At 62.4% G+C, this 15,806-nt stretch overlaps 6 protein-coding genes across 6 annotated transcripts; 4 read left to right on the top strand and 2 right to left on the bottom strand.

The window, feature by feature from the left end:
• Nucleotides 1–35: 35 nt before the first annotated feature.
• On the top strand, nucleotides 36–3,440 carry Q8F55_002409 (uncharacterized protein; the record flags this gene model as incomplete). The annotated part of the gene is made up of 17 exons (XM_069351011.1): nucleotides 36–362; nucleotides 410–558; nucleotides 596–833; nucleotides 873–1,176; nucleotides 1,216–1,299; nucleotides 1,337–1,467; nucleotides 1,505–1,682; nucleotides 1,720–2,111; nucleotides 2,149–2,182; nucleotides 2,228–2,403; nucleotides 2,440–2,491; nucleotides 2,530–2,843; nucleotides 2,881–3,015; nucleotides 3,053–3,109; nucleotides 3,150–3,225; nucleotides 3,269–3,297; nucleotides 3,348–3,440. 17 exons carry the CDS (start codon nucleotides 36–38, stop codon nucleotides 3,438–3,440), a joined length of 2,769 nt encoding a protein of 922 aa, XP_069211397.1.
• Nucleotides 3,441–3,582: 142 nt separating this feature from the next.
• Nucleotides 3,583–5,509, bottom strand: RAD7 (UV-damaged DNA-binding protein rad7; the record flags this gene model as incomplete). Its single annotated transcript, XM_069351010.1, has 4 exons — nucleotides 3,583–3,659; nucleotides 3,712–4,981; nucleotides 5,027–5,386; nucleotides 5,438–5,509. 4 exons carry the CDS (start codon nucleotides 5,507–5,509, stop codon nucleotides 3,583–3,585), a joined length of 1,779 nt encoding a protein of 592 aa, XP_069211396.1.
• Nucleotides 5,510–5,771: 262 nt separating this feature from the next.
• On the top strand, nucleotides 5,772–8,098 carry Q8F55_002407 (uncharacterized protein; the record flags this gene model as incomplete). Its single annotated transcript, XM_069351009.1, has 14 exons — nucleotides 5,772–5,883; nucleotides 5,922–5,942; nucleotides 5,977–6,016; nucleotides 6,049–6,115; nucleotides 6,157–6,216; nucleotides 6,259–6,324; nucleotides 6,370–6,641; nucleotides 6,679–6,808; nucleotides 6,843–6,934; nucleotides 6,977–7,108; nucleotides 7,145–7,222; nucleotides 7,263–7,402; nucleotides 7,438–7,604; nucleotides 7,640–8,098. The coding sequence occupies 14 exons, from the start codon at nucleotides 5,772–5,774 to the stop codon at nucleotides 8,096–8,098; spliced, it is 1,836 nt and encodes a 611-aa protein (XP_069211395.1).
• A 328-nt stretch (nucleotides 8,099–8,426) lies between these two features.
• Q8F55_002406 (uncharacterized protein) lies at nucleotides 8,427–10,999 on the top strand (the record flags this gene model as incomplete). Its single annotated transcript, XM_069351008.1, has 6 exons — nucleotides 8,427–8,626; nucleotides 8,673–8,698; nucleotides 8,846–9,067; nucleotides 9,102–9,577; nucleotides 9,614–10,252; nucleotides 10,292–10,999. 6 exons carry the CDS (start codon nucleotides 8,427–8,429, stop codon nucleotides 10,997–10,999), a joined length of 2,271 nt encoding a protein of 756 aa, XP_069211394.1.
• Nucleotides 11,000–11,209: 210 nt separating this feature from the next.
• Nucleotides 11,210–12,118, bottom strand: Q8F55_002405 (uncharacterized protein; the record flags this gene model as incomplete). The annotated part of the gene is made up of 2 exons (XM_069351007.1): nucleotides 11,210–12,049; nucleotides 12,083–12,118. 2 exons carry the CDS (start codon nucleotides 12,116–12,118, stop codon nucleotides 11,210–11,212), a joined length of 876 nt encoding a protein of 291 aa, XP_069211393.1.
• A 2,504-nt stretch (nucleotides 12,119–14,622) lies between these two features.
• Nucleotides 14,623–15,400, top strand: Q8F55_002404 (uncharacterized protein; the record flags this gene model as incomplete). The annotated part of the gene is made up of 8 exons (XM_069351006.1): nucleotides 14,623–14,669; nucleotides 14,772–14,824; nucleotides 14,876–14,951; nucleotides 15,005–15,018; nucleotides 15,066–15,143; nucleotides 15,189–15,195; nucleotides 15,242–15,297; nucleotides 15,333–15,400. The coding sequence occupies 8 exons, from the start codon at nucleotides 14,623–14,625 to the stop codon at nucleotides 15,398–15,400; spliced, it is 399 nt and encodes a 132-aa protein (XP_069211392.1).
• Between the last annotated feature and the right edge of the window lie 406 nt (nucleotides 15,401–15,806).

The following is a 15,806-nucleotide window of genomic DNA, read 5'->3' as shown; positions in this document are numbered from 1 at the left end:
TTGGATTCCTCCTCTTCCCTATTCCCCATTGCAGCATGGAAGGCCAGGCGATACACGCAGAGAGCTCTACCTCGCGGTCGCGGCCCCCCCGCCCCGCTCCCTCTACCCCTAGCCGCAGCCAGGGCACCAAGCGCCGTCAGTCAACCCCCGCTGAGACGCACGACGACAGCGAGGAAGACGCGCCCCCCGTCGAGTTGGACGAGGTGAGCTACCATATTTCCGACCGCAGCTCACACCAGCTCTATGTAACCCTCCGCACCGACGTCGTCGGCGTGCAGCACTACAGGGGCCTCGTAGGCAGAGGCGAGTATGTGGTCCTCAGACGGCAGCCCAACAACCCCTACGACAGCAACGCGGTGCAGGTGAGAGGATAACGAGTGCCATGGTTTCCTATTCACTCACACCCCAGGTTATCAATGCCACAGGGCAGCAGGTCGGCCACGTCCCCCGCGCCGTGGCGGCCAAGATCGCGCCGCTCATGGACCACAACCTCATCACGGTCGAAGGGCGCATGATCGGGCAGAACCTCGACCGCTCGATGCACTACAAGCTCAAGATGTAAGCTGCGCAATACTACATGAAGCTTACACCACAGGGACATGCTTATCTACGCCCGCCCGTCTCACAGGTACGCTCTCGAGCCCGAGCTCGAGTGGGCCACGCCGGGGCAGCAAGGCTTCGAGCGCATGAGGCAGGCACAGGCAGCGCAGGCGGCCAAGGGCAAGGGTGCTGGTGATGGTGGTGGCCTGTCTGAGCAGGAAGCGGAGCTGGGTAGACTCCTCAACAAGTTAACCGAGGTCAAGGAGGAGAAGAAGTTTGCAAACAACGTCATGGTGAGTGCGCCTTTGTTGGATACATCACTCACTCTCCAGTCGGTCCTCACTGCCGACCTCGACGTCGCAAACCTCCCGCCCCACCCGTCACCGCCATCACTGGCTTCGGGTGACCTCCTCGTGGACCTCCTGCCGCACCAGTCCCAGGCTCTGCAGTGGATGGTCGAGCATGAGAACCCCGTTCTGCCGAAGAAGGTCGGCGACGCCCCCGTCCAGTTCTGGGCGCGCCATGCACCAGAGGGAAAGACGCAGGAGTACTGGGTCAACATTGCTACCAAGACGCCACAGGTGGACAATCCGACATTGGGACGCGGTGGTATCATTGCCGACGGGATGGGCCTAGGTCAGCTTCCTATTTCGGGCGCAAGCTGACTTGTCACAGGCAAAACTCTCACTACCCTCGCGCTTGTGCTGGCCACGAGAAACAGCAAGCCTGCATCCCCCTTCTCCAATGCCACTCTCATTGGTACGCTTGCTCCTTCCTTTCTTAACTCACGCCGCAGTTTGCCCGCTGTCCGTCCTCAGCAATTGGGAGAAGCAGATTGAGGACCATGTGGTTATTGGCAAGCTCAAGTCGTACACATATCACGGTGCAGGGAAGGGCATCGGTGCCACGGCCCTTTCGAAATACGACGTAAGCTCCCAGCAGTCAGTATCGAGCTGACACACAGATTGTCCTTACGACATACCAAACCATTGCTGCCGAAATGCCGGCGCCTGAATCCAGCACGCCGTCAGGCAAAGGCAAGAAGGCGAAGACGACGAGCGCCTCCGGTCCCCTCCTGAAGGTCAAGTGGAAGCGCGTTGTCGCCGACGAGGGCCATGTAATGAAGAATACAAAGGCCAAGAGTAGGTGTTTTGGTCATGTTTTTGCTCACCTGCCCAGTGACTCAAGCATTTGGCGATCTACAAGCGGAACGTCGATGGGTGTGCACTGGGACGCCAATTGTCAACTCGGCGGCCGACCTGGGCACCCTCCTCACATGTCTCCGCCTCTGCGTCCCTCTTGACGACCCACAAATCTTCAAGTCGCTCATCCTCCGCCCTATCAAAGCGGGATCAGGTGAGGCTAGCCGGCTACTGCAGGCGGTCGTTGGCCAAGTCCTCCTTCGTCGTACCAAGGAGAGCAAGGACAAGAAGGGGAAGAAGCTTGTTACCCTCCCCAAGATTGAGTACTACCAGTGCCCCGTGAAGCTCGACCCAGAAACTAGGAAACTGTACGATGACGTCCAGGTGGAATCGGCGAAGCGATTCCAAGAGAGTGTGGCCACTGGAGGAGTAGGTCGCTTCCATGCGATGTGTGCTGACCCACCAGACCGGCGCCAATGTCTTGTCGATGTTGACACGGAGTACGTCAGACATTCAGCCACGTCCACTACATCTGACATTCCCAGTGCGCCAGCTGTGTCTGTCCGCGGATATGATTCCAGCCGACTACTTGGAGACACTTCGCAATACCGACACCCTGAATGCTGGTCCATCTGTTTCTATCTCGTCACTCCAGCCGGAGCAGAAGGATAAGTTGATAGAGAAGCTGCGGCAGGCCATCGCGGACCAGGAGGAGTGCTCGGTGAGGAACATGCGAGGCCTGATCTAACCACTGCAGGTTTGTTTTGATGTTCTTGACGACCCCCGTATCACGGACTGCGGGCATCCATGTGAGTGACATCCATGAGTTGCCTTCGCTGAGTTCCAGTCTGCTTGCTGTGCATCACGGAGGTCATCAACCGTCAGGCATTGTGCCCAATGGATCGCCACCCTCTGTCCCTCAACTCCCTCCTGGAGCTCCCGCCAGACATTGACCTTAGCTTGGTGGAAGACAACGTCGTGAAACCTCGGACGCGGTCAGCCAAGATCGCCGAGCTCGTTCGCTACCTCAAGGCATTTGACGCCAACGACAAGACTCTGGTCTTCTCTCAGTTCACGACCTTCCTCGACCGCGTCGCTGGTGTCCTCCAAGAGGAAGGCATTCCATTCTGTCGCTTTGACGGGACCATGCCCGCCAAGAAGGTAAGCAAAGCGCTCGACCCACGACTGATCCATTCAGCGCCAGCAAGTGATCGCCCAGTTCCAGACCCCAGTGACGGGAGACAACCGTGACGGCAACCCGGTCGTAATGCTTATCTCCCTCAAGTCTGGAGCTGTCGGCCTCAATCTCACCGCTGCAAGCAACGTTTTCCTTGTGGGTTCTCGTTCGCTGACGCACCTAACCCATTCAGTGCGACCCGTGGTGGCAGAGTGCTATCGAAGCCCAGGCGGTAGACCGTGTTCATAGGGTGAGCTATACGACCCCAATTCGTTGGCTCATTCTCTCAGATGGGACAGCGCAAGACTGTCCGTGTCTTCCAATTGATCGCCGAGGACACGATAGAGTCCAAGGTTCTTGACATTCGTGAGCTGCAGGAGTTTGAAGCCGGCACTGACCAGCTTCTCAGAAAAGCGCAAGGACGACTTGGTTGCAAAGGTTAGCTGGGTTGCCCACTGCATTGTTCGCACGGCTGACACGTTACATAGGCTTTCGAGAAGTCGGGAACGCGCGAGGTCAAGGCTGCCAAGAAGCAAGGCCGCTTCGAAGACCTCAAGGAGCTGTTTGGCGTTGCCAAGTGAACAGAAGGAAGCGGCAGGATACACATTGCTTACATGCGTGGTATCCGCGACATGCTCTATACAATGCGGATGAAGTACAACAAACGATGTGGCGCACTGCGCGAGGGTTGAAGTGGCGACGACTCGGAACTCAGGCTGTAATTCACAAGGCATGCGTCTCGATGCCAACAATCTTGAGACCGCGCTTGCGAGGCACGTTGTCGGTGAGGTGATTGCAGCCTGCAGTGTGAGTGAACAACCATAATCGCCAAGGTCCACCTATCAGACTCACCCCAAACACGGATCTCCTTGATGGCGGGACACCCGTCAATGATATCCTTGATGGTAAAGTCGGTGACATGGCGGCACCAGCTGAGGTCGACCACGCCGAGCTTCTTGCAGCCGGCGAGGAGCGACACAGCATCGGCGTCGACATTCCGCCAGCCCAGGAGGGACAAGCGCTCGATTGTGGTGTCGCTCTGCTTGATAAGCGCGCGGAGACTCTGCCCCGCGAGGTCGTGCCCCTTCTCGAGGTCGAGGTCGGTGAATCCCGGGCGGCGGTGCTTGACGCGCGCGTCGAAGAACGCCTTGACCGCCGCGTCCGACAGGTCAATGTCGCGCAGCGAGAGTTTGGTGAGCTTGGGGCAGTGGTTGGCGATCGAGACGAGGAGCTCGTCTGACAGCTCGGGGTTGTCGTCGAGGTTCAGGGAGGTGAGGTTCGCGCCCACCGCCTGGAGGAGCGTGTCGACCGCGTCGTCACTCAGCGCCGTGGCACTCGGACGGGACAGCTCGAGGGAATGCAGGTGCTTGAGCTTTGCGAGAGGGACAAGGAACTCGCTGTCGAGCTTGCCGATCTCGGAGAGGTGCAGCGTACGGAGGTTAGGGCACGACTTCACCAGCACCTCAATCGTCTCGAGGTCGATGCGCGGCGACTGCGTGATAGACAGCGACTCGAGCCGCGAGCCGACCGCCTTGAAGAAGCTGATCCAACCCTCCTTGCGCACCAGGAAGGGGCCGTAGAGCTCGAGATGGCGCAGATGGCGCAGGGACTTGCCCCAGGCCGTGAGCGTCTCCGTCTGCATCTGCCCGCAGTACTGTAGGTTGAGAGTGACGACGTTGGGGCAGAGGTTGGCCATGGCAAGGTATGACTCGTGGACGAGCACTGGTGTGAGTGGATTTCTCGGACTCATGCACTCACAAGTACAATCGTACATTGTCAGCTCGGTTCTGTCAACAGAGTAGAGCAGCGTGGCGGTTTCTGGCGTCAAGCGACGGCTCTTGCAGATGATCTTGCACACCTTGCCCATGTTGACGCTTCCGATATCGCCAAGTGCCTCGACTTCCTCGATGCACTTGCCGATCATCTGGATACAGAGGTCGGCGAGGGGCGCGGGTCCCTTTGACACCTCGTAGTGGACAATCTTGTCGCGGGCTGCCTTCTTTGGTGCCGCCTTGGCCGGCGCCTTCTTCGCCTTGGCGAAAGGGTCAACTCCGAGCTTGGGGCAGCACTGAACGCAGAGCCACAGCTGGGGTCGGCGGGGGTGTTCCTTTGTGTACTGGGTCTGAAAGGTTAGCTGGAAGCTCAAGAGAGAGCAGCTATGACCCACCACCGTGAACTTCTTGCCACACTCGCCGCAGTTCATGAAGCTGCCGATGGCTTTGAGTGCCGACGGCTTGACGCCGGCTGCGGCACCAGCAGCGACACTGGTGGCGCGGGAGCCTGATGCGGGGGTGTTGATAGCTGACGACACCGCGGTGCTGACGCCAGCCGAGGGGGTCTCGGCATCGAGATCATCCGAGTCGATGGAGAGCGCGCGGCGGCGCTTCGGCGGGCGCGCGTCGAGGTCTTCGCTGTCAACGTCCTCTGGCTCTTCTTCTATCCGCGAAGGCCCGCCTTCTGCGGTTGGTGGGGTAGTGTCTTGGGGGGAAGGCTGGTTTCCTCCTAGCTGTGGCTCGACGCCCAGACCCTGTTATTGTCATGTTAACGCTGTGCGCGTCGGCGGTGTAGGTTGACGTACAGCGAGGAACGAGGTGAGGGCCGAGGTTGGGCCGCGCACTGCAGCCCCGGCGCGTGAACGGCGTCCGGACATGGTGTAGAGGGCTGGGAGGGGCGGTGTCGTGAGTGGGGGAAGAGCGAGGTTCGATAGCAACAATACCCAGTCCCATCACGATTCACGGAAATGTCAGTCCACACCAGGTTAGTCAACCAGATCGACCGTGGGAAAGTCCCATAAATGACCGTGCCTGGGACGCGTGACTGCGGCAGATCGAAAACAACACTCGGCCACCATGGATGTTGACCGACTTTGCCAGACATCAACACTCTTGCCAACACCCAATGCCTTGGGCAACATGGACACCAGGCCCAAGGTAGAAGACATGACCGAGGATGAACGTGCAGCGGCAGAGAGGCAGCAGAAGAGCTTTGAGCGAACGCTCGCAGGCGCAAGTGTAGGCAAGGCTGGTAGGTACTCCGCCTCCTAGCGACACCTAACACCGCAGGCCTTCTGCGCGATCAGACAGGTTCGTAGGCAGTACCGACATCCCTAACGCGCAGAGGTCAACCGTATCATCGCCGAGGCGTCCAAGGGCTCCAAGTGGGTCTCGTGGGGAGCAACGCTGACGACAGGTTCTACAACCGTCAAGTGCTCAAGGACAAGGAGCTGACCGAGAAGATTGAGTGGTTCAAGGCCAAGGTGCGGTGTTTTGTTGTGCTGTTTTACCGCTGACTGGGAAGAGGGATGAGATCGTTAAGGAGGCGCAGCTGGACCGGCTCACTGCTGAGGCAGACAAGATTGTGAGCGATCCCGTGTCCGTTGGTTCGAAGCTTACCTGTCAGCTCGTGGAAGTCGAGGCCACACGCGATCTCTCCCAGACGATTGTCCACGTTGACATGGACGCCTTTGTGAGTTCACCACGTCTGGAGATCGCAGCGAGCTCTAACCCGCAGTACGCTGCTGTCGAGGTTCAGCGCGACCCCACCCTCAAGGGCAAGGCCTTCGGCGTGGGCTACGGCGTGCTCTGCACCGCGTCGTACGAGGCGCGCAAGTTCGGCTGTCGCTCTGGCATGGCCGGGTTCATAGCGAAGAAGCTCTGCCCACACATCATCTTCACGGAGCTGCACTTTGACCTGTACACGGCAGCGTCGACGAAGGTGCGCGACGTGCTGAAGGGCTACGACCCGACTCTCATGATGGCGGGCCTCGACGAGGGTTATCTCAAGTGGGTGTCTATCTTCTCCAGTACCCACTAACGCCAGCATCACGCCATACATGAAAGAGCACAACATGACGGCGTGGGACGTGGTCGCGCAGCTCCGCGCCGAGGTAGAGGCCGCTACAGATCTCACGATCTCAGCGGGCATTGCGCCTAATCGCATGTTGGCGAAGGTGAGGATAGCTTCAGAGCTGTCTGACAGGTCAGATCTGTTCGGACAAGAACAAGCCCAACGGCGCTTACGAGCTCCCGTTTGACCGCGCCACCGTCACGGCGTTCATGCGCGACCTCCCGGTTCGGTAAGCTCTACATGTGTCGACCGCCTTGGCTTACAATCGCAGCAAGATTCCGGGGTTTGGCCGTGTCACTGAGCGGTGTCTGGAAGGCCTGGGCGTCGAGACTTGCGGCCAGGTGTACGAGCGCCGGGCTGAGCTCCTTGCCATGGATCACTGGTTCGGCTTCCGCGGCCTTTGGTGTGTCTCCACGCGTGAAAGTTGCTGACGCCCCAGTAAAGCCTATCTCGGCATCGCGTCCAATGTCGTGGAGCCTTACAAGCGCGAGGAGCGCAAGAGCGTTGGCGTGGAGCGGTAAGAGGCTGAGGCGTGAGGATGCGTCTGACACCCACAGCACCTTTCGCGACAAGTCGGACGACGCAGAGATCCTCGCTGAACTCGAGAGCATCGCAGAGGAGCTCGAGAAGGATCTCAGCACGCTCCAGTACTCGGGGAAGACTGTGACCTTGAAGTACAAGCTTCATACGTATGAGAGTGGGTAGCGGAGTAGCCCAACAGCTGACGACCAGACAAGACACGTGCTCTGTCGTTGAAGAAGTTTGTCAACACCAAGGATGAGATCCTGCCGATCGCTCTTGACCTCATGCGCAAAGAGCTGCCGGTTCAGGTGAGGCTACTGGGCATCCGGCTGTCCAACCTCAAAGACCTCACTCTCCCAGACAAGGGCATCAAAACGGTGGGTAACTCGCTGGCCTTTGGCTGACCCACCAGTTCTTCTCATCGAAGGCAACAGCCGATGAACCTCAGTCGTCGCGCCATGCTGCATCCGAGACGATAGACCTGTCGCTTTTAGACGAGGATGAGGACGAGGAGGAGCAGAACCTGATCGAGGACGACTTCAAGCAGCCTGTCGACGAGCCCGACGGCGATGCCCACCGAGCCACACCTGGATCGAGCCCCGTCCCAGACCAAGACCCCGAGCACATCCTCGGACCTGTCTGTCCGCTCTGCCAGAAGGCGCTGGGCCCCGGAACGTCCAACGCCGAGCTCAATCGGCATGTCGACCTGTGCCTTAACCGGGACGCACTGGGCGCCAGCAGTTTGTCACCCAAGCCGAAACGGCCTTCGACCGGTGGCACGGATACACGGCCCGAGGGCTCGAAGCGGCGTCGCCAAGCCAACCCCAAGGCTGCGGGGGGCATGATGGACTGGCTGAAGCGTGCCAATTGAGAGTAGTCAAAGAAGTAGACCTGTGTTGTATGCATGTGAGATACCCGCTGTGCCATTGGATTCAAGCGCTGGAAGGGGGCTGGGTGCATGCCAGCGAGCCTAAACACGATCGAGACCCTGGGAGCCCGCCACACTCGAACTCGACAACATTCAAAATCTCCCGTCGCTCAACGCGTCGCGCGCCAGACGCAACGAGCTCCACTCCTCCCACAACTCGTCGACAACCTTCTCTTCCCATCCACCACTTGTTTCTCGCTCACACCTGTAATCCATGGTCGCATCATCGCCCACGGGTTCAGCGTCACGGCCCAGCATTGCAAGCGACACGATGCCGGCCCTCACAGGCGGGGAGACGGCGCCGACATCGCAAGCGCCCTCGTCGCCTTCCCTCTCTCCTCCACCACCGGTGAAGCGCAAGGCGTCGGCCACGGACGGCACCGCAGCCCCGGCTCCGGCGAAGAAGGCCAAGGCGGCCGAGGCGAACGGCACCGAGACGACGCCGCACGAGCGTGGCACATACTGCCATCAGTGAGCGGAGAGATGGGCGCGCCGATGAGCGTGGCTGACTGGACAGGTGCCGGACCAAGTGCGAGCCCGAGGGTGAGTGGTGTGTGGGGGTGTGGGGGTCGCTGGTGCTCGTGTCGCTGTGCGGTGCGGCGTGCGGCGCATGCTGCGCCGTGTCGAGCTTGACTTGGGGAAGGACAGCCCCTCCACTCTGCGCGATGACGAACGCAGCTGACGCCCCAGACGTCCTCCGTTGTACGAGGCTGCGCAAGTACACCAAGGCCACGCCAGCGCGTGCGTGCAACCTTGCGTGGTGCCTGCGCGACCTGAAGAAGCGTTATGGTCTTGACCCGGAGGCGATCCGGGGCCGCAAGCCCGGCCCCGACGACGGGACGGTGCATGATACGACGAAGGAGTACATCTTCGCATGTCCATGCTGCCTGGAGGAGTGCCAGAACGCGACGTGTAAGTCTAGGTGTGGGGCGACACTGACGCGAAGGCCGGAAGAAGAAGGGACTCGAGCCGCTCGGCGATATCGTCAAGCTCGCGGCCAAGGCCGGCGTGTCGGCGCTCGACCTCGTGAGCAAGACGGACGCGGATGGTCCCAAGCCGCAGGGCAAGGCGCGAACAAGCGTCGTTGTCGACCTGTCAGGCGAACTGAGCGACCTGAGCGATGTCGAGCAGCCCAAGCCCAAGGCGAAGAAGGCGCGCCCGTCCGGAGCGAAAGACGCGAAGAGCACGCCGAAGGGCAAGGGCAAGGACGCGAAGAGTACACCAAAGGGCAAGGACAGCGCGAAGAAGGGCAAGGCTGCCAAGGGCAAGGACGTGAAGGAGGTCAAGGGCAAGGCCGAGGCCAAGCCGAAGGAGAAGAAGCCGCCTGCACCCAAGCCAGTGGCCGAGAAGCCCGTGGACCCGCCCGCGTTTGAAAAGGTCGACACGCGCTTGAGCCACGAGGAGGCCGAGCAGCGCATGTATGTGAGTGTTGAAGGCTGTGACCAGCGCTGACGCCAGCTCCGCGAGTTCGTCTTCCGCTTCCGTGGCCTGCTCGGCATCCCAGACCGAAACCTCGGCCCGCTGGACGACTTTGACCGACCGCTCAGCGAGGCGAGCGTTCGGTTGTTGGCGGGCGCGATGCTCGACTTCATCCGCGAAGAGCGCGAGCTGACGTGGGACGAGGACACGGTCGACCTGGTGCAGAACAGCCGCGAGGAGCTGCGGTACTATGCCGACCTGGCGCGGTTCTCGACCATCTTCAACAACCTGTCGGATGTGCTCGAGCTCGAGCTCCCGCCTGCGCCCGAGACGGCGCAGGAGCGCAACGACCGCGCGATGCGCGCTCTCCTTGACCTGGGCGAGGACGAGGCGGTGCCCGGATGGACCGAGGCCGCGCCATCACGGCGGACAGCGGCGAGCCGCGTGCCGCAGGCGAGCGAGGTTGTGAGGATGATCATCGCGTTCATCAACAGCGCGATTCACTCGCCGCGAATCCGCGCAGAGATGGACCCGGGCGTGTTCGACTTTGAGGCACGCCAGCGCAACTTCAAGCAGCTCAAGGAGGAGAAGAGCCGCTGGGACGAGGAGAAGAAGAAGCTCGGGCAGGAGCGCGTGCTGTCCAAGAGCGCGGCGCAGACAAAGGTCAACAGGGCCAAGGTGGGTTTGTTTCGCTCATACGCCCTCTGACCCATTCAGTTTGACGCGGCGCAAAAGGAGCACAACATGCGCAACCAGCTGCTGAATGTCAACCTGCGCGCTGTTCTTGCGCGCAAGAACATGCGATTCGAGCCTGTCGGCACGGATCTGGACGGACGCGTGTACTATTTCATGACGCCGCGCGTGCTCGAGGAGAACGACCGGCGGGCGCCGAGCGGCTGGGCTTCGGGGCTGCTCGTGTGGGGGCGCGGCGTGGAGCTGGAGACAGCGAACGGGGCTGTGGGCGCCGACGACCTGCCTCCCATCGTCGAGCGGTGGACTCACTTTGGCAAGTCGGAGACGGTGCGCCAGCTGTCCAAGTGGCTCGGGTGGCGGTTCAGACGACACGTGGCGACGATGGCGCCGGCGGTCAAACCCAAGACGCCGAAGAAGAAGAAGTCGACGGACGCGACGCCGTCAAAGCCCTCGGTCTCGCGCAAGAACTCTGTGCTCGAGGTGGTTATTCCCGCGCGCAAGAACAGCGCGTCGACTCCCAACGGCGTCAAGCGCGAGGACGACGGCGACGAGTCGGACTCGGACCTGTCGTCGGCGCCGGACGAGGACGACTTACTCGCGCTGCTCAACCCCGAGGGGTACGCGGCGTCGGCCGAGGCAGTCAAGGAGCAGGGCGCGGCGCTCACGCAGCGCGTCGACGAGGTGGCCGAGTGGCTCGCGGTCCTCGAGTGGAAGGGTCTGGGCGAGATCTAGCGGGCGGGTGGCGCCGCACCTCGCCGCCAGTAGCATTGTAGCACCTGCATGCAGCAGCAGTCACATACACAGTATACACACAACAGGCATAGAAACTGGAACAGGGTACTCGTCCTTGCTGGCGGGCTCGTCGTCGCCAAGCCCCTACTTACGCGCGAGCTTGTCGCAGACAAGCCCCTACTTACGCGCGAGCTTGTCGCAGACAAGCCTCTACTTGCGCGCGAGCTCATCCTCGAGCTCCTTGACACGCGCCTGCAGCGTGCGGATCGTCTCGCGCATGCTCTTCTTCATGGCCTCAGCGGCGCGCACAAGGCGGTCCTGGCGCGCGAGGTGCTCGTTGAGGCCGTCGAGGCTAGCGAGCGTGGGGGCGAGGGCCGCGTGAGGCGGCCTATTGCCCTCGTGCGCGGGCGAAGCGGCGCCAGTCGACGGCGTAAGCGCGTCCCCCACGCCCCTCCGGCGCGGGGTCTCAGCCACAGGCGGCACGGGGCGTACCTCGGCCGGGGTGGCGACGTCCTCGAGGAACGGGTTGGCGCTGCCGCCGCGCTTGGGCGAGCGCCCGCCGGCGATCCCCAAGCTCTCGCGCTTGCGCTTGGGCGCGGCGTCGAACAGGCGCTCCGAGACGAGCGCGGCCGGCGTCGGGCTCGGCGCCACGCTCGACGCCGCGGGCTTGACCGGCGTCGGCGTGGCCGCGATCGCGTCGGCCTCGAGGCTCGCCGCGTCGACCGCGCTCCAGTCGATGTCGTCGGCCGGCTCGTCCGCGGGGCGGAAGTACGCCGTGAGCGGGCGCCCGGGCGCGCGCGGCGTCGTCTCGCCACCCCCGCCACCGGCTCCGCGGCCCACGCCGACGAGCCCGAGCGGGCTCCCGCCGAGCGTGTTCCCCCCCGCCTGGCGCGCCGGCGTCGCCGGCCCCCCCACCCCCACCTCGTCCTCCCACTTGAAAAACTTGCACCGCGTCCGGTCGTCCTTGCCCAGCGGGCACGTGTAGAACCACCTCCCGGCGTTGCGCGTCGCCGGGCCCGCCTGGTTGCGCTTCGCCTTGCGGCCGTGGCCCTGGGCGTCAGCTGGGGCGACTAGCCGACTCACGGTGCACCGCACGTCGAGGCTCGGCGACGGCGCCATGGGTGTCGTCCTTGTGCGGGTACGCGTGCGCGCGAGCATTACGAGTGCGCGGGCTGGCGCGAGCGCATTACGCGTTGTGAATTGGAGTTGTCAACAGCGCGCGTGTTCTGTCTCTGATCGATCTCGCTCGCACCGGTGGCGGCGGCGACGTCACGTCACGCCCGCGCCACGTGGGTTTGCCCCCGTGCCAACAGCCAAGCGCGACTGCTAAAGTCTCAACCCACCCCCATCCCGACTTGCCCAACGCCCGCTCGCCCAAGGTGCCCGCTGTACTCGAGACACTGTACAGCCGGGCGTATCGCGCAGCACACAGCAAGCGCGCCGAGCCACGCCCCGGCCGCAAGGCCACTGGACGCACGCTCGTCGGGCGGGGGCCGCTGCCTCGGCGCCGGTGGGAAGACGAGGCGGGCACGGCGCGTGGCCTCGGCCTCAGTGCAGCTAGCGCTGGCCCCGTGCCCTGCCGACTCGGACCACGGACATCAACATCGCATGTACGCTGAGTGACGGTGTCGCGGGTCGCAGGCGCGCAGGCGATGACGCGCGACTCGGCATGACTATGGATCACTTACCTTCCCTCATCTAGTCTCCCAATGACAGCCGCGCCAATCCTCGCCACGATGGCATTCCACGCGTGACCCGACACTCACGGCCCTGCGAATCGGCCGTCTCTCGACGCGCAGTCGAGGCCGCCGTCATGGTCACCTCATCGCAGCTCGCGTCACCACCTGGCGTCACCGAGCCCGCCTAGCTCGGACGCGCCCAGCGACGCGGCGCGGCGCGGCGCCGTCCCATTCACCCCCGTCTACTCATCAACAGCGAGACCTTCCTCTGCGGTTCTGCTTCTGACCAGCTCGCACCTTCTAACGTTGCTCGCGATCCGCTGAGAAGCCTATTCAAGCGCAAGCTCCAGCCCAGGCCTGCAACGCGTCAGGCGTGCTCGCTCGCTCGCTGGCTCGCCACCCGCCGCCCGCCGCCCGCCACCACGATTGCCAGCTTCGACATCGACGCACGCCCCGGATCGCCGCGCCGATGATCGACCCACCTTCTCGGCCGTTACAGGACGACGCCCTGCGCCGCGGGTCGCGTCGGTCGGCACCTGTGTGGCTAGGAAGCGAAGGCCGGGTCGATCCATTCCAGGCGTGGTGCGCCGTCATGGCGCCCGACTCGCGCAGCCCAGGCCACGCCACGCACAGCAAGATATCATGCCCGACACACACGACGACTCGCTCGACGCTCGACTCTCGCCGCGCCCGCCGCCCTCGCCACTGTCCGACGACGACGACGACGCCCCCCCTCGCTCGGACTCGACGACGACGGCTTCTACCGCGTGCGGCTTCATTTCCCGTCCTAGCAAGAGCCGGCGGCGCTGCGGTGCCCAGCACCCATGGCCGCCTACCTGCCTTAATCTGTCTGTCCTTGTCTGCGCCGCGTCGCAACAGGCATTGTCGAGGTCGATCTTACCCTCTTTCATACGACTTTTGCCACTGACGCGCACAGCTACGCCGAGAGCGGGGGCGGTTTTAAGACCATGGCCTCGGCGCACTCTGGGGGGCAACGTCGAGTGGCTCACTCACATCCCCCTTATCGCTCTCCTTCAAAACCCCACTCTACAATTGAGTGCCGCCCAGACACGCCCTGTGCAAGTCGACGACGACGGACGGCACCTGGCAAGGTAGGTCTTTTGAATGGGGGGGCACAAGGACCATGTTCCGTTACGCCGCCAGCCGTCGTCGTCGTCGCCGCCCCCTCTGCATCCCACACACACACGCTAATGGCCACCAAGACGACTCTCTCATTCATCTCACTCACGCTCACAGTCACCTGCCAGTCAGTCGTACACACAAGTCAAGCCCCCGGCGGCGTCTCGTCCCCTGGAACGACAACCGCGTCGACAACGGTAACAGCGCCATAGACGACGCCAACGCACACAACACCACTGTCCTGTCCGCCGCCATAACTCCATCGTCGCCCCAAGGCGCCGCGCCCGTGTGAAGCAAGCCATCTCAAAGCACCAAGCACCGACTTGCGCTGCGCCGCGCTCCTGCCCACCCCCATCCGGGGCTGTGCTCCCCCTCGTAACCTCGCTCCGCCTGACGGCCCGCCCCAGTGCCCTCGCCCGGCGTCAAGGGCCTAGTGCCGCCATGACCCGCCAACAGTGAGTCGGGTTGTGAATCTTGTTCGACACTCGCCCCCAACGCCTTCGCAGCGAGCCATGCGCTCCGCATCTGCTTGTCGCGTTCGCTCGCTCCGTCCAATGTTCTCGACCGTGTCAGCCCCGTCCCGTCTTGGTGCGCCTCGACCCGTCAGCCCCGCAACGAGATATAACAAACGACAAACGACGGTAGAGTGCAGCCCTCGTCGCCTGTTGCTGCAAGTTTGTTCACCCGCCGCCCTCTTTTCTTCGTTCGCACCACCACTCCGCCGGCCAGTCGGCTTGTCTTTTGACGCTCACGCGCACTAGTGATTCATTCACTCCCCTCTACCGCTTGACTGGACTCCACCAGATGTCCGTTCTTGGAGACCTCGAGGAGCGGTGGGACGTCTACTTTCGGTAAGTCGTGCGACAGAGGGGGGCGAGAGCTGGTCGGGTTGGTCGACGAGTTGGGCCGACTACGCTCTGGCACGGCCCATGGACTGCTAACACTGCACGCAGCCAGTACCATCTACACTCGTGTATGCACGCCGAGTGTATTTGGGTAGACGGCAGTGAGTCTGCCGTGTGTGCCCGCGGCGCGCGCCGATACGCTTATGCCTCAGTGTGGTATTTCCCGGAGCCAGGCCGGCGCGCCGCGACGCTGCACATGTTCACTCCGTCGCGTCAAGGCCCGCTTCAGTAAGTTGGCCTGCGCGCGTTGCACGCCTTTGGACGATCACTGACTGTGCCAGCGATTTCAAGGCAAGTGTGGCGCCGCGCCGAATATCTTGCACCCGCGCTGACCTCTGACAGTACTACGACTTCCATCTGGTAAGCTCGACCCATCTGACACCCCTGACGGCCAGCCGAATGGCACCATCATTGAGCAGAGTAAGCCTGGAGCCGTTGCATGGAGACAGTCGCTTACATTCCAAGTGGTCTGGTATGTTGTGCCCGAGTGGAGCCAGCAGAGCTTGACGTTTCATCAGGCGCTACATCGGCCTCGACGATCCCAACAAGGAATGGCTCCAGGACTACGTGGCCTGTGAGTGGCGCTGGTGTGCTCGCGCTGACCCGCAGACAACCTCAACATGGTCACTGTCGACATGGTTGTCCTGACTCCCGAGGACTCTGAGGAGTCGGCCTGAACACGGTGAAGCGGCGACTGCGGCCGGTCTCTCGAATACTCGGCCCACGAAAAAGATATAAAGATACATACGATCAAGATGTGCACTACGATCGATTTCGCCGTCGACACTTTGCGCCTGTCGACCCATTGTCCCACACGCTCTCGCCGACGCACATGCGCCCACACTGCGCCGGCCATACCATTACGCCTATCCCTGTTGTTAGTCTTGTCATAGTAGGAGCAGAGGAGCAGACTACCCGAGTCTCGCGCTGGGCGCGCAGATTCTCACGACCGTATCTGTATGCGCACACCTAGACGCGACTGTAGCATAGAGTCTCGGTCTTTTTTAGTTAGAGTGGGGATGCAGCGGTGCGCCGAGGCGGCGAGCGCAGCGAGCCGGGGTGAGGCTGAGATAAAGGCAGTCT

The sequence above is a fragment of the Vanrija albida genome (genome assembly GCF_041260175.1).
Source record: "Vanrija albida strain AlHP1 chromosome Unknown contig_2, whole genome shotgun sequence".
In the NCBI taxonomy this organism is placed as follows: domain Eukaryota; kingdom Fungi; phylum Basidiomycota; class Tremellomycetes; order Trichosporonales; family Trichosporonaceae; genus Vanrija; species Vanrija albida.
The sequence above is the reverse complement of the archived record's forward strand: the minus strand, read 5'-3'. Positions and strand labels throughout refer to the sequence as shown.